This window comes from Pseudochaenichthys georgianus, chromosome 17 (assembly GCF_902827115.2).
Source record: "Pseudochaenichthys georgianus chromosome 17, fPseGeo1.2, whole genome shotgun sequence".
NCBI classification, from domain to species: Eukaryota; Metazoa; Chordata; class Actinopteri; order Perciformes; family Channichthyidae; genus Pseudochaenichthys; species Pseudochaenichthys georgianus.
The window spans coordinates 43,006,762-43,028,228 of NC_047519.1; the positions used below are offsets into that span (position 1 = coordinate 43,006,762).

A 21,467-nucleotide genomic window follows, 5' to 3' on the forward strand; every position below is an offset into this window, starting at 1 on the left:
CCATACGAGTATATGTAGTACACATTACACAGGGGGTGATCATGGTATGAATACTACCATACGAGTATATGTAGTACACATTACACAGAGGGTGATCACGGTATGAATACTACCATACGAGTATATGTAGTACACATTACACAGAGGGTGATCACGGTATGAATACTACCATACGAGTATATGTAGTACACATTACACAGAGGGTGATCACGGTATGAATACTACCATACGAGTATATGTAGTACACATTACACAGAGGGTGATCACGGTATGAATACTACCATACGAGTATATGTAGTACACATTACACAGAGGGTGATCACTGTATGAATACTATCATACGAGTATATGTAGTACACATTACACAGAGGGTGATCACAGTATGAATACTACCATACGAGTATATGTAGTACACATTACACAGGGGGTGATCACGGTATGAATACTACCATACGAGTATATGTAGTACACATTACACAGGGGGTGATCACGGTATGAATACTACCATACGAGTATATGTAGTACACATTACACAGAGGGTGATCACGGTATGAATACTACCATACGAGTATATGTAGTACACATTACACAGAGGGTGATCACGGTATGAATACTACCATACGAGTATATGTAGTACACATTACACAGAGGGTGATCACGGTATGAATACTACCATACGAGTATATGTAGTACACATTACACAGAGGGTGATCACGGTATGAATACTACCATACGAGTATATGTAGTACACATTACACAGAGGGTGATCACGGTATGAATACTACCATACGAGTATATGTAGTACACATTACACAGAGGGTGATCACGGTATGAATACTACCATACGAGTATATGTAGTACACATTACACAGAGGGTGATCACTGTATGAATACTACCATACGAGTATATGTAGTACACATTACACAGAGGGTGATCACAGTATGAATACTACCATACGAGTATATGTAGTACACATTACACAGGGGGTGATCACGGTATGAATACTACCATACGAGTATATGTAGTACACATTATACAGGGGGTGATCACGGTATGAATAATACTATACGAGTATATGTAGTACACATTATACAGGGGGTGATCACGGTATGAATACTACCATACGAGTATATGTAGTACACATTATACAGGGGGTGATCACGGTATGAATACTACGAGTATATGTAGTACACATTATACAGGGGGTGATCACGGTATGAATACTACGAGTATATGTAGTACACACTATACAGGGGATGATCACAGTATGAATACTACGAGTATATGTAGTACACATTATACAGGGGGTGATCACGGTATGAATACTACGAGTATATGTAGTACACATTACACAGAGGGTGATTACGGTATGAATACTACGAGTATATGTAGTACACATTACACAGAGGGTGATCACGGTATGAATACTACGAGTATATGTAGTACACATTACACAGAGGGTGATCACGGTATGAATACTACGAGTATATGTAGTACACATTACACAGAGGGTGATCACAGTATGAATACTACGAGTATATGTAGTACACATTACACAGAGGGTGATCACAGTATGAATACTACGAGTATATGTAGTACACATTACACAGAGGGTGATCACAGTATGAATACTACGAGTATATGTAGTACACATTACACAGGGGGTGATCACAGTATGAATACTACGAGTATATGTAGTACACACTATACAGAGGGTGATCACAGTATGAATACTACCATACGAGTATATGTAGTACACATTACACAGAGGGTGATCACAGTATGAATACTACCATACGAGTATATGTAGTACACATTACACAGAGGGTGATCACGGTATGAATACTACCATACGAGTATATGTAGTACACATTACACAGAGGGTGATCACAGTATGAATACTACGAGTATATGTAGTACACATTATACAGGGGGTGATCACGGTATGAATAATACTATACGAGTATATGTAGTACACATTATACAGGGGGTGATCACGGTATGAATACTACCATACGAGTATATGTAGTACACATTATACAGGGGGTGATCACGGTATGAATACTACGAGTATATGTAGTACACATTATACAGGGGGTGATCACGGTATGAATACTACGAGTATATGTAGTACACACTATACAGGGGATGATCACAGTATGAATACTACGAGTATATGTAGTACACATTATACAGGGGGTGATCACGGTATGAATACTACGAGTATATGTAGTACACATTACACAGAGGGTGATTACGGTATGAATACTACGAGTATATGTAGTACACATTACACAGAGGGTGATCACGGTATGAATAATACTATACGAGTATATTTAGTACACATTACACAGAGGGTGATTACGGTATGAATACTACGAGTATATGTAGTACACATTACACAGAGGGTGATCACGGTATGAATACTACGAGTATATGTAGTACACATTACACAGAGGGTGATCACGGTATGAATACTACGAGTATATGTAGTACACATTACACAGAGGGTGATCACAGTATGAATACTACGAGTATATGTAGTACACATTACACAGAGGGTGATCACAGTATGAATACTACGAGTATATGTAGTACACATTACACAGAGGGTGATCACAGTATGAATACTACGAGTATATGTAGTACACATTACACAGGGGGTGATCACAGTATGAATACTACGAGTATATGTAGTACACACTATACAGAGGGTGATCACAGTATGAATACTACCATACGAGTATATGTAGTACACATTACACAGAGGGTGATCACAGTATGAATACTACCATACGAGTATATGTAGTACACATTACACAGAGGGTGATCACGGTATGAATACTACCATACGAGTATATGTAGTACACATTACACAGAGGGTGATCACAGTATGAATACTACGAGTATATGTAGTACACACTATACAGAGGGTGATCACAGCAGCTTCATCGAGGTGTCGTGAAATGGTCAGACTTCATGCCAATAATTCAACATTCTTATACGTTATTATAAAGCACAAAAAACCTGGCATTTCTCTCACCAGTTCGTCACGCATTTCTTTATTTCTACACAACTCCTAAAAACAAATAAACACCAGTATTTTAAACGTGATTCGTCAGATTCAGCACTCGAATCAACACCATTTCTATGTTCTAATTCATTCACACACCTTCTGTAACACACATTGATTGAATGTTGAATATTAAACTTGCCTATATTTCAATTTAGAAATCGTTAATGGTTCTGAACAGGACCTGTGAAATCCCATTTGTCGTTATTTCTTGTAATTGTAAAAAGTAATTTCTTTCCGATTGTTTTGTAAAAAAAAAAGAAAAGATTAACAAGACAAACATGTCGCTGATGACGATGACCTAATGTTTTATAAGAAACATATATGTTAGAGGGGGGAGGACCAGAAACGTTTTTAAGCTTCTTCTTGCCCCTGTTGAACATGAACAGAGACTTTCTGAAAATTATTATTTTTTTTTTTTTTTTTTTTTTTTTTTTTGGTTTGTTATAATTATTTGTTTTGGTACTTTGTTATAATTATTAATCTGAGTGAAAAAAAGAGAATATATATATTATTGTTATATTTATTTTGTTTCTGACATGTTCAATAAATTGACTAAACTAAATTTTGATTACATTTCAACAAAACTTGAGTTCGAGCAGGATATTAGTTTCTGTTTTTAAATATACTAATGTACATGTGGACGAGGCTTGGTAGACGTTGACTACATTTACACGTAACCCAGCTCAACATGTGTCTTTGGGTTATCGTATGTGTCCCCTCTACCTTTACCTGTATTGTTGTCTATAGTGTAGGTTATTTAATTGCCTTTAACAGCAAGGTTACGATATGAAACCCTTCCTCTCCTGGAGGTCAGTAACAGCATGTTGTAGAAAGGACAGTGTTCGTGGGAAAAAGTCACAGAATGGTATTTACCACTGGGGGCCATTTCATCTGAGGACTCATTATGGGTGTGAACATCACGGGCTCCCAGGGGCCTTTTCATGGTAATGCTGGAACACACACACACACCGAAACACACACACACACACACTTTAACTGACTCACTGTTTGTTGACTAGCTCAGAAATGGCATATCACTCTCCGTGTTAATTCATCGTAACGAGCACAGCTGCTAAATGAAAAGCCTTGTCTCTTATAGCTGAAGGGATGTTATGTCAGTATTATGAACAATAGACCCCTTGTGTGTGATACATCTAAGCAATTAACAGCCACTGTTCCTGTAAACAGAAACGAGAGGTAACGACAAATCATGTAGTCTTCTTATTTTACTCCATGGGGACAAGTGTTCAATTATAATGTAGGAAGCATATGCTTTATCATCTGTGTTCTACTAAATGGGACCACGCCTTACACAAGTAATGCCATGTTGTATTAAAGAACCTTTCAAACTAGGGATTGAGACCATAAACTCAAAGGGAAAATATGAACTGAGATAAAAAAAATCTGTAATTATTCGATAAAATCGGTCTTACAACCAGAGGTGTTGCCATCTGCTGGCCATTCGAGGAATTGCAGATTTAAGGCACTTTCGTGTTGGAGTCCAGACTGAAATATCTCAACAGGTATCGGATAGATCGTGTTGAAATCACCGAGGCGAGGTAATGCAGGAATTGAGAAGAAAGTTTATTTTACATAGACTTCTTTGCTTTTTTTTTGTAATGGAGTCTGGATGTTGAACTATTAGAACGATTGTTATAAAACTACTTACAAACATTCCTCTTCTCCACATGGTTGATGGAAATTACTTTAATGATTCCTTAAATGTTCCTGTATCACTACCAGGAAGCTTAGTTTTGAAAGAAATATCTTAAACTCTCTTGGAAATTACCGCGAGTAATTTTTGCAGCCAGTGGTGTCGCCCCCTGCTGGTCATTAGAGGAAATGCAGATTTAAGGCACTTTCGTATTGAGTACACCTGGGGTCCAGACTGAAATATCTCAACAGGTATCGGATAGATCGTGTTGAAATCACCGAGGCGAGGTAATGAAGGAATTGAGAAGAAAGTTTATTTTACATAGACTTCTTTGCTTTTTTTTTAGTAATGGCGTCGCCCTCTGCTGGATGTTGAACTATTAGAACGATTGTTATAAAACTACTTACAAACATTCCTCTTCTCCACATGGTTGATGGAAATTACTTTAATGATTCCTTAAATGTTCCTGTATCACTACCAGGAAGCTTAGTTTTGAAAGAAATATCTTGGAAATTACCGCGAGTCATTTTTGCAGCCAGTGGTGTCGCCCCCTGCTGGTCATTAGAGGAAATGCAGATTTAAGGCACTTTCGTATTGGGTACACCTGGGGTCAAGACTGAAATATCTCTACAGGTATCGGATGGATTGTAATGATATGACTGACATAGGTAATTAAATTGAGAAGAAGGGTAATTTGTCATAGACTTGTATGCTTTTTTGCAAGCAATGGCGTCGCCCTCTGCTGGATGTTGATGGAAATATCCCAACAACTATTAGACGGATTGTTGGGAAACTAAGTAGAAACATTCCTGTTCCCCTCGTGGAATAAAATAATGACTTTAATGATTCTCTAAATGTTCCTCTATCACTACCAGAAAGCTTATATTTGTGGTGTTGAGATAAATATCTATACTTCTCTCGGAAATGACTGCTAGTACTTAACATATATCACAATCGAATGGGACGCCAAGACACAAATGGAAAAATAAATGTTAAATAGCACTCAGAACAATACGTTAAACATCCATTAGACTAAGAGTTCTGTAAATAAATCCCAGTGTACATGTAAGACTCTTGGCTGACACTCTGTAAACAGGACACGTATTGAGTGCAAAGCTTCAGTTCCTGCATCACTTAAACGTGACCAACAATCAATACTGAGGCGCCTGGAGGTCTGAGCCATAATGGTCCGACATGTACCCGATGTCTTTCACAACAGAGAGATATAAAGTACAGAGGGAGAAGAGAATGACATTAAAGGTCTCCTATCATGCAAAATGAACTTTTTGATGTCTTCTCTCCATCACCATGTGTCCCCGGTGTGTCCTGGTGCGTCCCTGTGTGTCCCGGTGTGTCCCCGGTGTGTCAGGGAACTCACGCAGCGTCAGGAAATAAAACCCTCTCTCTTTTCCTCCGTACCCAAATCTCTAAAAACGGGGATCAACGGAGCTGATCCAGATTTGCGTGCGATATGACGTAATATCTGAAATGTGGACCCACGGCCCAATCAGAAAGCTGCTATCAGAAACAATGCGCGACGTGTTTTGGACGTAATATGGTCGGTGTTTACATTAGCATCGCTAACACTCAGAGCTAACCTGTACTGGAGAGCATGTGTGTGAAGAAGCAGGAAGTAAAAAGGAACTCACCTTGTGGTAAACCTGAGAGAGAAAAAGAGTTTGAGCTCCATACTGTTTCAGAAATAATGCTTGATGTGGTTTGGAACATGGTAGCGTTTCATCGCGGGAGCATTTTGCCGAATCTCGTAGGACCCAGAATCAGCGTTTCTCTAACAGGGCTGAAATAGAGGGATATGAGGGATTTCTAAAATGCATGATCTGTTTGGTATTTTGAGCAAAACACATCATAGACATGTTTTTTAGTGTATTTTTATATATCAAAGACCCATAATATATGCCTAAAAATAGCATAAGCCGCATTCACACCGCAGTACTTTTCCCACTTTAGTTCCGATATAGTTCAGAAATGTTGCGTTCACACCAAAAAGAGCCGGAACTAAAATGAGTTAATGAGAACCTTTTCACCCCCTTTTCCGTCCCTGCTAGAGAGTAGGGACTTTCGTGGGAGAAAAAGGTTCCTCTGTCTGATTGGCTGGCGGATTGCAAACCACGCCCCGAAAAACTCCAAAAAAGTTTTGTGAAGCCGCCATTTTATTATCCTCGCATTAGCATTATTAGCATTAGCATTAGCTCAGCGCGGAAACGCAGAGAGACTAACTTATGGCAACACAAAATAAAACATGGGAGCGGTGGAGATGAGGAGGTGTCGGCGTTCTGGCGATTTACTCGGAAGGCTTCAGTAGAAGCTGCTGGGAGTCCCAGCAGCTTCTACTGAAGCCTTCCCAACTCCGGGGACTTCCGGCCGGGGACTCCGGGTGGCAGTATACGCCGTGGAGTGGTTTGCGGCCTGCCAGTAAACCCAAAGCAGAAGAAGAAGAAGTGACGTCAGCGGCTTCATTTGCCTAATCCCCCCCCAGGGACTTATTCCGGTGTGAACGCGATCTGTACTTAGTTCATGAGAACTAAAGAGTTCTCATGAAACTTTTTGGGAAAAGTACTGCGGTGTGAACGCGCCTATAGTAGGAGACCTTTAAAGCAATTAGAGACGGAGAGAAAGGTAAGAGGCTTGTGTTCTTCTGTAAATACAGGTGTTGGCCACGTCACTATGAATAAACGGAGGGATGTTTTTCACGTCAGCTGCTCTTTGTCTTCTGCTTATTTTTGTGAAATTGCCTTGACAGTATAATTAACACTAACGGTCCATTGTGGTTGAATGTGTTCTTGTTGCCAGACTGAGCTGTCTCTCCGTCAAATTGATTTATTTCATGGAGTTTCTGTTTTAATTGGTGGTAATTTAGACTGTCTGTGATTGCTGTCGCTTATTCATTCTCTGGAGGGAAACCAAGCGCACTTTGATTGATTGGGTTTTAATCACTAATTATAGAGAACATGTTAAACATCTACGAAGTACTTTGTTGAACATGTTTTTCGACATTGGACAGTCACGGAGTTGGACTCGTTATTTGAGCTCTGTTAATATTGTAGTCTTACCGTGATTCATCAGCAATGTTTTTACTTTTGCTTTTTGCTCGGCCTTGGCACTGAGTCACGAGTAATGACGACCCAGTCCCACAACAAAATGTGTAATAGCTACGTTTGTCCACCGGGCAAAACGTAGTATATTCACAAATAACCCTCTCAAGACGTGACATGGATACAATATTTTTTTTTTTAAAACATGGAGCTTAAATAATCTTCGTAATATCTATCACACACTATAGATCCTACATATCCACTGGACGTAGATTCTAAAAGTACAATATATACTTCTCGCTAGAAATGTAATCAAAAAGTATTTTAACGGCCAAACTATCTACAATTTAGGATTTTCCACTCAAAATAAATCGGGTGTTTTTTCTCACTGTGAACGTTTGCGATCACGTGACATGGACACCGGTCATTAGAAAGGAAATGGAAACTATATTGTATCCATGTCACGTCTTGAGAGGGTTATTTGTGAATATACTGCGTTTTGCCCTGTGGACAAATGTCGCTATTACACGTCGTTTTCTTTGTGAGACTGGGCTGGACTAAGTTGAGCTAAAGAAAAAGAAACCAACTGCAGCCTTTTGTTTAAATAAGGCAAGAAACCGAGAACAATGCACGCATTGAAGCACATCGTGCACGATGACAACATGCTGCAATTCGCTGTCGAGTGATGAAAAAAATAATGGAATTTCTCCTTTGGATTTTGGTATATTGCAGAAAATAAGACTACTTTTGTTCAACTGGAACATCTCCACATATTAAGATAAGTTGTACTTTATTGATCCCGATTTGGGAAATGTTTGCAAAAAGACGAGGCATAAGAGAAATTAAAAGAGTAGAAACAAACAATTCTAAAATGTGAACATCTCAAAATAGAAATAAAACGGTGTGAGGAATGGAATATCAAGTTAAATACAAGTTTAAAAAGTACATTGTGAGTTTAGGTCCAGTTATCCAAGAGAAGCTATGGAGCGCACAAGCTTCTAACACCACTTTCTGATGTTTTGAAGCGTAAATGCAATTACCAGAAGTATTTAACCTTTAGTAAATCTTGCTAATACTCTTAATAATAATAATACATGGGATTTGAATGCTGTGAGGGAGGAAGAATCTCTGGTGGATTGGGGCAGTGAGCTCCAGAGGGTGGGTGCAGCAACGGAGAAGGCTCTGTCGCCCCAGGACTTGAGGTCGGTCCGGGTGGGGGGGGACAGGAGGTTGGCAGCAGCAGAGCGGAGGGAGCGAGTGGGAGTGTGTCTGTGGAGGAGGTCAGTCAGGTGGGATGGGCCAGGTTATGGAGGGCTTTGTCATCAGGAGGGCTTTGTACTGGATTCTCTGGGGGATGGGGAGCCAGTGGAGCTCGATGAGGACGGGGGTGATGTGGTCACGGGTTCGGGTGTGGGCGAGTAGACGGGCGGCGGAGTTCTGAATGTATTGAAGTTTTTTGAGGATTTGTGCAGGTGAACCGTAGAGGAGGCTGTTGCATAGTCCAGACGGGAGGGGATGAAGGCGTGGATGAGGGTTTCGGCAGCAGTGGGAGAGAGGGATGGACGTAGACGGGCGATGTTTTTGAGGTGGAAGAAGGCTGTCTTTGTGATCTGTTTGATGTACCGTACTTTTCGGACTATAAAGCGCACCTGCATATGAGCCGCAGCAGCTAAATTGTCCGTCTGTCGTGCTCTCGTTCTGTCTCTCAGTTCCACTTTTACTTTGGCGCGCTACCTGTCTCACTCTTTTCCGGCCTCCAGCTTTTCCTGCTGGAGCCCGCCGCTTAAAGGTGGCGGGCGCGGACCGGTCCTAGAGCCCATAGTGTTAAAGGTGGTTAATGTTACCTGTAAAATCCATAGATCTAGGAGGTCCCCTAGTGGCCGTTAGCGGTACTCAAAAATGGGGGAAAAAGTCGCGGCTTATAGTCCGAAAAGTACGGTAATTGTTGTAGGAGAGGGTTTGGTCAGATAGGATGCGTAGGTTCCGGATGTGAGGGGAGGTTTGAACGGGGAAGCCGTCTATGTTGAGGGTGAAGTTATGGATAGGTGTGGTGAGCTCATTTTGTCCAAAGTGTTCATCTTGTAAATAGATGTTTGGGTCACAGTACGCACAGTACAGACATGATCTGCTCACCAAGCCGTGGGAACTGTAGTCTTTCATACTCTGTTGACACGTCACGCAGAGTTTTAAAGTTAAAATCTTCCGGACAAAATGAGAAAAGAGCCGGTCAAAGGTCTTCTTTGTTATTTATTGAGCTTTAAAACAAATTGATTCGATATTAAACAAACTAATTATAGCAGATTAACTACATTATTAAAAAGTGTTCAGTAACTTATAATAACACGGGAACAATAAACGGAGCGCTCTCTCCTCCTGACAGCCCGTCAGTATCAGCAGCTCGCGGATCAGTAATGAGTACATATTACATATCTCTAACTAGTTTAGGTAGTTTGAGAGGTCATTAAAATAGCTATGTGTGATATTCTAACCTGAAGTGTTTTGTCCGCTCACCGCTGCATGTGATCAGAGCTGCGTGTCGACTCGTCAGCAGCAGCTGATCTCTCTCTCCCGTCAGATCAGACTCTCGTTTATGTCCATATCGATCAGATCCAGCTAGTTCTAGCTAATGCTATGACTACCTGCTTATCAACAGACACCTAAACAATAACTGTCGCTAAGCAACCGGGTGAGGCCGCAAAGTATAGCGCAGCATTATGCATTTGTTTACATGCCCACCGGAACCCCAAGGCATTACCAACAGATCAACGCACAATCAACCCATCCAGGACATCTCTCTCCACATTAAGTGTTAGACATTAGAATGGACTATTCTGGTCTGTCACATAAGTGGCGCAACTGATGTGGTATTGCGCTAATGGGACATTATTTTTGACCGGACATTTTGACCGCTCAAAGTCCGCTAATTACCGGCTAACGGGAACTCTGACGTCACGGTGAGGCGGCCTTTCTTATAAAAACGCAATAGCACTGGCTCATATTAAGGTCTGACAGCAGCTTCCTCCCTCAATGGTCCATTGTTTAATTTCTCTCCATTAAACGGCCACTTTGCTCCTCCTGTCTGAGGATGAAAGGAGTCGTCTTCCTGCGGGGGGGGGGGGGGGGAGGAGGAGGAGGAGGAGGAGGAGGAGGAGGAGGAGGAGGAGGAGGAGGAGGAGCCTTCAGACTATAAATAGCAGGGGTTAACGGGGGGGTTTTGGGGTTTGGATTGACGTCATGTTTCTCGCTGTCCTCGGCTTTCTCCTTTCCCTCGCTCTGTTTCCTGTCTTCTGTTCTTTCTCTCTCTCTCTGATCGATGTCCTTCTTACATTGCATATCGCAGTGAATCATATACAACAACACGTGCGTAACATGTTATATATATCTGTACATATAAAGGCAGCGGTGTATTGGTAATAATGCAGATAAGAATAAGGAAAACCAGAGTATTGCTCAGATGCGCCGTCCCTCTCAGTTCGCGTGGACCCTGACAGGATGGAGAGCACGATGCACGCATGCTGCATCACCGTGCATGGGTTACTGAGCAGGCCGCCGCGCTGGAAAGCTGTGGGTATGTTCAGATAAACAAAGAGATGAAGAGCCTTTCCACGCCTGAGGCAACCTCTGGGTTAGGGAGCACGTAACACCTTGCAATAGCAGTGCCATTTGATTTTCGTAAAGGTACAAACATTTCAGTTTGACTTTATTTTCTCATTATTACAAATTATTCTGGTAACGTTCGAGGTTATGTTCTTCTACGCACGAAAAGTGTATTATTCCGCCGGAATGTTGGCCCTCTCTTGAACATCGCAGAAACTCCGTTCAAACATCAAAACGTTCAGCTCGGTCGGGAATCGATGGCTATTACTTTTCTCATTCATAACTTTCATAATTTCAGAGATACATCCCATAATATATCACATTTTTAACATTGAAGTCAATGGATAAACTTCAGAATCTTCATGCGACTTCAACTGCTCACTGCTCCTTCATACGTTCACTCAGAAACCTCATTCCAACTTTAAAATGTTACACATCTTTCTGACATTATTCGTGTATAACTTTTAAATAAAAAATGTAGAGATATTAAACATTGTTCAGACCTTGTTTTAGAGGTTTTCTTCCGATTTTAACATTAACTGGAGTGCGTGATGTCACAGCTAGAGGGTAGAACATCTTGAAATTCGCCTTCATATATTTTTTTTAAACCTGCCATAATTCCCAAACCCTACATTCCTGAGACAGAATTTGTCATGTCAAACGTAGGAAAGCATCTCGTAGCTTGAAAAATGAAAAAAAATTAAGCAAAATAATTAAACAAAATGCCTCTTGAGGGCATGAAGTGACAACAACGTTCAACATGTCTCCATTAAACCCCATTGTAAATTCAAGCTGATCTTTCCTCACAGCATTAGCCGCACACCTTTAGTTAATCTGCCAAAAAGGTCCCATTATTATCCCGAAAGTACACAAAAAGTACACTTCAGATGCTCAAGTTCCTTGACATGTTTCACGCGTTGAAATTTCACCGATATCTGTTTCGGTTCTTCAACAAAACGTTCACATGTAAGAGGTTTATCTCTCATTCAGAACAATGCAAATGCTCTCTTCTCACAGATTACTGCACATCACCATGGAAACCTTTGATCTCTGGTCACCTCGTTAGCTCAAATATAAACACCTGTGTAATGGAACACGATGATGTCATAACTCCAACTGACATGCTCAGAGCAGCAGACTTCAGATAATGGTTAACGGTCCAGCCTTCAACATGTCTGTGCCATCAGTGAGTTTTCCTCAAAAGCTGTTGCCATGGCAACGCATCCCTCGCCGTAAAACACGATATTGCTTTAACTCCTATGAAAATGCTCAAAAGGTGCTCAAACTTCACATGTGTGCTAATATAACAGTCCAACTGTGAAGATATCTATTTGACAGTTTTAAGATTTCTCCAAATGTCGTTGCCTTGGCAACACAATCCTCACTATGAAACACGGTTTTCTCACAACTTCAGTTAAAATGCTCCAAACGGTCCAAAACTGCACAGGTTTGGTAACGATGCAGCCATCAACGCATATAAGCGTATTATGGGGTGTCATCAAATGCCGTTGCCATGGCGACAGATCATTTGCCATCAAGTTAGTTCAAAAGTTTGCAGTTCAAATATTCTGCTGCTTTTCCAAGCCTTTTTCCTACACATTCAAGCCCCCCGTGTTTATGTATCATTTAAATCTAAATGATTCACTTTCTTCTTACACATTACATTTCAGCATTGTAATTCAGCGTCAGCTTTTCAGAATAAAGCATTCCCACCAGCAATTTCTTCAGGAATTGCATTCTCTAGTTCTCTGTCCATCTGCCGCTCACCCTTTGTAGCAGCTGAACAGATGTTCTGTGTGTGTTTGTGTGTGTGTGTGTGTGTGTGTGTGTGTGTGCGCGCGTGTGCGTGTGCGCGCGCGCGAACAGATGTAAGTTGAGCTCGAGGCTCAAATCTGTCCTCCATCTGCCGCGCACCCTCAAGATGTTTCATAAAACCTCGTGCACATCTCAACTCTGTGGCTTCAGACTGAAGTTCAAGTTTAAATCTAACATTACTTTACTGCCCTTTTTCTAACATCAGCGCTGGGATGTTTCTTCTTGTTTATATCGAACCCTCCTCTGCATTACCTCGTTATATTCGTCGATCTGTAACGGCCGCAGCCTTGTATTATATCAGTTGTATTAACGATGATCTTCTGCCCTTCAGCCACCTGGATAACCACCACCTGTGGGACCCCAATGAGTTCGCTGTGTCCTGCTTCAGAATCATCATGTACTCCATCCAGGTACAGTACTCTCAAGAAGCCCGACTCTACATGCAATGGGCTCAAAAGAATATGTGCAGTATCTCTGTGGGACGAACACAAGTATTCTGCAGGAAAACGACCAAGATGCTTCTTATTTTTGTGAATGCACATCAAAAAGGACCTGATATAAAACTCTCAAACTACCAGTGTTTTGTAAAATAGCAATCATGTTAAATTCCGACTTTACAGATGTTTTGAATCGGGGATGAATACATTAAGTGTGCATTCATGTTAATATCTCATCAAATGGACAGAAAGACTTAATGCTGTCTCTATTGCTAAAAGAAGTGTATTTCAAGAGATGGTCTCCTGTTGCAAAACATACTGTGGACATGTTATTGGATGAATCGGGCAAAATGTTAAGTATGTGTACACAGTATAGCTTATGTATTTCTTTGTGTTTGTACTGTTAAAAACATATTTTACCGATATTAATTGTGTTTTAAGTATGATATTGAATACTCTATTACTAATTGTATACACAGATTGTACATTTTTAGAACATGTACCCAGTCCCGTAGCAGGACTCTCATGTAATTGGTCCTTTGTGATCATGTGACTGAATGTGAGCGACAGCCTGCTGGCTTTGTAAGAAGTAGAAAGTACAGGTATTTGAGTTCAACATGTAAGAAGTAGAAAGTACAGGTATTTGAGTTCAACATGTAAGAAGTAGAAAGTACAGGTATTTGAGTTCAACATGTAAGAAGTAGAAAGTACAGGTATTTGAGTTCAACGTGTAAGAAGTAGAAAGTACAGGTATTTGAGTTCAACATGTAAGAAGTAGAAAGTACAGGTATTTGAGTTCAACGTGTAAGAAGTAGAAAGTACAGGTATTTGGGTTCAACATGTAAGAAGTAGAAAGTACAGGTATTTGTGTTCAACATGTAAGAAGTAGAAAGTACAGGTATTTGAGTTCAACATGTAAGAAGTAGAAAGTACAGGTATTTGTGTTCAACATGTAAGAAGTAGAAAGTACAAGTATTTGAGTTCAACATGAGAGAAGTAGAAAGTACAGGTATTTGAGTTCAACATGTAAGAAGTAGAAAGTACAGGTATTTGAGTTCAACATGTAAGAAGTAGAAAGTACAGGTATTTGAGTTCAACGTGTAAGAAGTAGAAAGTACAGGTATTTGGGTTCAACATGTAAGAAGTAGAAAGTACAGGTATTTGAGTTCAACGTGTAAGAAGTAGAAAGTACAGGTATTTGAGTTCAACATGTAAGAAGTAGAAAGTACAGGTATTTGTGTTCAACATGTAAGAAGTATAAAGTACAGGTATTTGAGTTCAACATGTAAGAAGTAGAAAGTACAGGTATTTGAGTTCAACGTGTAAGAAGTAGAAAGTACAGGTATTTGGGTTCAACATGTAAGAAGTAGAAAGTACAGGTATTTGTGTTCAACATGTAAGAAGTAGAAAGTACAGGTATTTGTGTTCAACATGTAAGAAGTAGAAAGTACAAGTATTTGAGTTCAACATGAGAGAAGTAGAAAGTACAGGTATTTGAGTTCAACATGTAAGAAGTAGAAAGTACAGGTATTTGAGTTCAACATGTAAGAAGTAGAAAGTACAGGTATTTGAGTTCAATGTGTAAGAAGTAGAAAGTACAGGTATTTGGGTTCAACATGTAAGAAGTAGAAAGTACAGGTATTTGAGTTCAATGTGTAAGAAGTAGAAAGTACAGGTATTTGGGTTCAACATGTAAGAAGTAGAAAGTACAGGTATTTGAGTTCAACGTGTAAGAAGTAGAAAGTACAGGTATTTGAGTTCAACATGTAAGAAGTAGAAAGTACAGGTATTTGAGTTCAACATGTAAGAAGTAGAAAGTACAGGTATTTGGGTTCAACATATAAGAAGTAGAAAGTACAGGTATTTGAGTTCAACATGTAAGAAGTAGAAAGTACAGGTATTTGAGTTCAACATGTAAGAAGTAGAAAGTACAGGTATTTGAGTTCTACATGTAAGAAGTAGAAAGTACAGGTATTTGTGTTCAACATGTAAGAAGTTGAAAGTACAGGTATTTGAGTTCTACATGTAAGAAGTAGAAAGTACAGGTATTTGAGTTCAACATGTAAGAAGTAGAAAGTACAGGTATTTGAGTTCAACATGTAAGAAGTAGAAAGTACAGGTATTTGGGTTCAACATGTAGGAAGTAGAAAGTCATAAATAAGTAGTGTAGTAAAGTACTGATACCAGAAACATGAACTTAAGTACAGTAACTAAGTATTTGTACTCCACTACCTCCCACCTCTGGTCATCATGATTGATTAGAGAGAACATGTGATGGCCCACACTGTCAGAATGTCAGATGCTCACGATCACAATGCAAATCAGATGGTAATTATTCCTGCACATATTTAAACTGGGAAGGAAGCACAAAGCCAGCAGGCTGTCGCTCACATTCAGTCACATGATCACAATGGACCAATTACATGAGAGTCCTGCTCCGGGACTGGGTACTTGTTCTAAAGCTGGACAATCTGTTGAACATTCACAATAAATCAATGTTAAACAGATTGTAATTCCTACACTTTTCTGAATATGTAGGAATTGTTACTTTTTTCTCAAAATACTTACTTTATTCCGAAAATCGAACATTTCTGAAATTTTTCAGAACATTTTAGAACTCAGACTTTTTCTCGGAATTCAGATTTTTTTTCCTGAAGATTTCATGTTGACTTTTTTCGGAAAATCAAAAAACTCTTACTTTTTTTCTGATGATTACAGAACTCAGATTTTGGTCTGAAAATTCCGAATTCTAACTTTTTTTTGTAAATTCTAACTTTTGTTCTGAAATTATGACTTTTCCGTAGAAATTAAGAGTTATTACTTAATTTTTCTCAAAAGTCTGACTTTTTTCAGAAAATTAAAATAGGTGACTTTATTCAGAAAATCCGACATTTCTGAAATGTTTCTGAACATTTTAGAATTCAGACTTTTCAAAAAGATCCAACTTTTTCTCGGAATTATGTTTTTTTCTGAAAATCTCCACATTTTGACTTTGTTCGAAAAATTCTTACTTATTTTCAGAAAATTACAGAATTCTAACTTTTTTTTAAAATTATGGCTTTTTTCCCCTGAAATTATGACTTTTTTTCTGAAATTAGGACTTTTCTGTAGAAATTGAGATTTGTAAATTTTTCTCAAAAGTCTCACTTTTTTCAGAAAATTAAAATAGGTGACTTTATTCAGAAAATCTCAGTATTCCAATTTTAAAAAAGTCATCACACATGTTCAGTCACAATGGACCAATTACATGAGAGTCCTGTTTTGGGACTGGGTAGATGTTCTAAAAATTGACAGTCTGTTTAACATTGACAATACATCTCATTCTAAACACACAATGCATGTCGATATAAGATGTACAGAGTAGTGGAGTTATGGCAGGAAGTGAGCTCCCCCTCATGTCTCTGTGTTGTCCCGCTCCAGGCTCAGCACTCGCACCACGTGATCCAGCAGGTTCTGAACCACCTGGACACCAACAACAAGAACACGCCGCGGGTCAGAGCCGGCATCGTGCAGGTTCTGCTGGAGACCGTGGCCATCGCCGCTAAAGGATCCGTGGGTGAGTTTAGAGGAAGACTGTTATGGTATTGATTGTATTGTTTTTTCCAAGCTAGAGGGTGTAGACGTCGTTAAATCGGGGAAGTTCTCTTTATATACCTCCACGAAGCAATCATGCAGAACTTCGTTAATGCGGAACTGGGCGTGGTTCAATCTAAACCGAGTTGGATAGCCGCCGCCGGACAGCGCAAAATGTTAGATGTTACGCTACGATGTGAACGCAAAATGAAGCAGACATCTGATTGGCTACAGACACTTTAAAAAAATGCAATTGCGAATCTAATGGCGTCGGGAAAGTCTCACAACTCCACACCCAAATGCAGAGAGATACAATGTGTGCGTGCATTGAAAAATATTTATATACATCCCGGATAAATGTGTGTATCCTTCGGTGAGCATTTATTTATTTTGAGACTGATCTGACCGCACCATTCCCACTGCTGGAAATACTCACAATATCGTCATTAGATTATTTTTCGGGCGTATTATAGTGGAAAGACGAAACAGGAGGCATGCTGGTCCGACATCTCAGAATCAAACTGGGCTTGTAGTACTATCATGGCGCCCAATGTACGATATGGAACTAATATCAATTAAACATTTTTTAAGTCCGTTTAATATGATTTGAAGGCGGGACGTCTCTGAAGCCCCGCACTACTTCGTTCAGAAGATTATTAACACATGTTGCCTGTAAAGAAATGAGCGTTTACCACATTTCAGCCCATAATGCAACACTGGTTACATGTTGATTAATTGCCCCAACCTGAACCACTTCCTGTCCGTCTAACAGTCCTTTCTAACCTCCAACAACTCTCTGCACACCTCTATCCAACGCAACACAACACCACCTTCTTCATATTAAGATATCAAAAAGCCACTTGACTTTGTTCCGTCTTGAGCAACGTACAGTCGTCACGAGTCCTACATCTGTAAGGCCGACATATTGTTTCTTACCCGACCATCCCCTTATCTCAATCTCAATCTTTATTTATTTATATAGCACACTTAATACGACTGTCCACTCCAAGTAGGGAATGAGTCCTTACCCCAAGCGAAGGAGTTCAAGTATCTCAGGGTCTTGTTCTCGAGTGAGGGAACAATGGAGCGTGAGATGGGCCGGAGAGTCGGAGCAGCGGGAGCGGTACTGCAGTCGCTTTACCGCACCGTGTGACGAAAAGGGAGCTGAGCCAGAAGGCAGAGCTCTCTGTCTACCGGGCCGTTCCTCCCCTCACCTACGGTCATGAAGGATGGGTCATGACCCAAAGAACGAGATCGCGGATACAAGCGGGGTGGCTGGCGTCTCCCTTAGAGATAAGGTGAGAAGTTCGGTCATCAGGGAGGGACTCGGAGTTGAGCCGCTCCTCCTTCGCGTCGAAAGGAGCCAGTTGAGGTGGTTCGGGCACCTAGTTAGGATGCCACCTGGGCGCCTCCCTAGGGAGGTGTTCCAGGCACGTCCAGCTGGGAAGAGACCAAGGGGTAGACCTAGGACCAGGTGGAGGGATTATATCTCTTCTGGCCTGGGAGCGCCTTGGGACCCCCCAGTCAGAGCTGGTTGATGAGGGGAAAGGAACGTTTGGGGCTCTCAGCTGGAACTGCTACCCCGAGACCCGACCACGGATAAGCGGAGAAGATGGATGGATGGATGGATGGATGGACATAATACAACCTCAATAGACCAAAGTGCTGTACAGGGAACACATACAATATATAATAACACCATTTATTATGTATCTTCATTGTATTATCTCTAACAGGAAACAGGTGTTTTAAAAAGATGTGTTCTGACCACACCGTCGTTCGTTCAGTGGTTTCTTTCCACTCAAGTGTGTGTGTGTGTGTGTGTGTGTGTGTGTGTGTGTGTGTGTGTGTGTGTGTGTGTGTGTGTGTGTGTGTGTGTGTTGTGTGTGTGTGTGTGTGTGTGTGTGTGTGTGTGTGTGTGTGTGGTGTGTGTGTGTGTGTGTGTGTGTGTGTGTGTGTGTGTGTGTGTGTGTGTGGGTGTGTGTGTGTGTGTGTGTGTGTGTGTGTGTGTGTGTGTGTGTGTGTGTGTGTGTGTGTGTGTGTGTGTGTGTGTGTGTGTGTGTGTGTGTGTGTGTGCTCGCCTGCTAATTGAATAATCATGAATTCAAACCCCCTTGAGATGAGAACTAAGCATCTGGTTCCCTGAAGGCATCCCATTGATTTAAAAACACTTCATGTATTGAGTTGTATTTACCTCATGCCGCCTGGACAGGAATGATTCAAGAGACCAAAGAAGGGGAAGGGTTTGAGAGTGAAATCAGGATGCCTCCAAATCTGTGGCTCGGTACAGTATGAGTGTGGTTTATTTAGATTACATGTGTAGAGAAGTCCGCACACACACACACACACACACACACACACACACACACACACACGCCTGTCGTTATGGAGCATTGTGAAGATCCATGGATGTGGGGGAAGTTTTAATGTAGATTAGGACGTGATTCTTAGTCACAAAATGTGTGTTTTAGTGCCGTAGATCAGGGGTGTCAAACTCAAGGCCCGGGGGCCACATTCGGCCCGCGACTTCATTTTATGTGGCCCCACAAGAGCTTGCAAAGAATATAATATGTTTATTATACGGTTACATGCTACAGAAGCACGTTGCCCATAAACTACATGTCCCACAATGCATCTCAAATATGACTTTTTTCTCAGAATTTGCATTTTTTCATAGAATTCCTTTTTCTCAGAATTAGATTTTTATTTCAAAATGTCACTTCTATTTATTTTTTCTCCAGAATTTGGCTTTTCTTTTTAAATCATTTTGAGACCTACGCACTGAAGAGACTTGCCCTCGATTTCTGCTTTCAGACGTAGTTAATTATGAAGTTATTACCCTATCCGATGATAATCCAATGCAGAGGCAATGATGTAATATAATACATTATTTTATATATATGATATATTTATATATGTATTTTTATATAGTCTTAAAGTTACAACCGGCCCTTTGAGTGCAACCATAATGCTGATGTGGCCCGCGATGAAATTGAGTTTGACACCCCTGATGATCGGATTGTGTGTACTTTTTCCTCAGCAGATCCTGTGGTAGAGGAGCTTCTAGACATCCTGTAGTGGTATACGTGGAGGAGAGAACTGTTTGGGTTGTTTTCTAAAGATATCTGAAACTAAATATCCTGTCTGTAAATGTTTGTGATGTGTTTTAGTCCCTGTTAAATACATAATCAAATGAACACTTGGAGGGCTTGATCACATCCTGTTGGAGGGTTCAATAACTCCCACTGTGAGATATGGAAAGTGATGTGATGTTTAAAAGGTGAAAATCCAATGTTATGTTAGATCAAAAACATATTAATATTAGATATATTGTGTGTGTGTGTCTCTGTGTGCGCGTGTGTGCGTGCGTGCGTGTAGGCCCCACGGTGCTGGAGGTGTTCAACACTCTGCTGAAACACCTGAGGATGAGCGTGGACTTTGAGACAGGAGAAGGTTTGAGGAGGAACTCGAGCAGCAGCGTTTCCTCCGGACGCAGCAAAGAGAGCGAGGAGAGGATCGTGCAGAACGCCATCATCCAGACCATCGGTACGTCACCATGGATACGTGTATTTCTGTAACTTACATGTGTTATTTTGAGTCCATAAGTGCCTCCTAATGCAAAGTATGGCCGTTTGAACTGGGTGGTGCTGTCGAAAAGCTGCATTCTCATGATACACAATTTTCCCTTTTCCACTTTTTGACTTCTATTAATGACGCTGGACATTTTTGATATTTTCATAAAAAAGTCAGAATTTTGATATTTTCATAAAAAAGTCAGAATTTTGATATTTTCATAAAAAAGTCGGAATTTTGATATTTTCATAAAAAAGTAAGAATTTTCATATTTTCATAAAAAAGTCAGAATTTTGATATTTTCATAAAAAAGTAAGAATTTTGATATTTTCATAAAAAAGTCAGAATTTTGATATTTTCATGAAAAAATCAGAATTTTAATATTTTCATAAAAGTAAGAATTTTCATATTTTCATAAAAAAGTCAGAATTTTGATATTTTCATAAAAAAGTAAGAATTTTGATATTTTCATAAAAAAGTCAGAATTTTGATATTTTCATAAAAAAGTCAGAATTTTGATATTTTCATAAAAATCAGAATTTTCATATTTTCATAAAAAAAGTCAGAATTTTTATATTTTCAGAAAAAATACAAAATGCTGATATTTTTTGGGGGAAATTCTTAATTTTGAGATTTTTGGAAAAATGTTGGATTTTCAGGAAAAATGTTGGATTTTCAGGAAAAAGTC

General features: G+C 40.1%; 1 protein-coding gene across 1 annotated transcript in view; it reads left to right on the plus strand.

Annotated features, from left to right (window-relative positions):
* The window catches only part of efr3a (EFR3 homolog A (S. cerevisiae)), a gene marked incomplete at its 3' end in the record, with an annotated part of 130,557 nt that overhangs the window by 102,472 nt on the left and 6,618 nt on the right, over positions 1–21,467 (plus strand). The window contains exons 9-11 of the mRNA XM_034104938.1: positions 13,528–13,606; positions 17,054–17,189; positions 20,585–20,752. Of these exons, the coding sequence (XP_033960829.1) occupies positions 13,528–13,606; positions 17,054–17,189; positions 20,585–20,752 (383 nt within the window). The remainder of the gene's footprint in view (positions 1–13,527; positions 13,607–17,053; positions 17,190–20,584; positions 20,753–21,467) is intronic.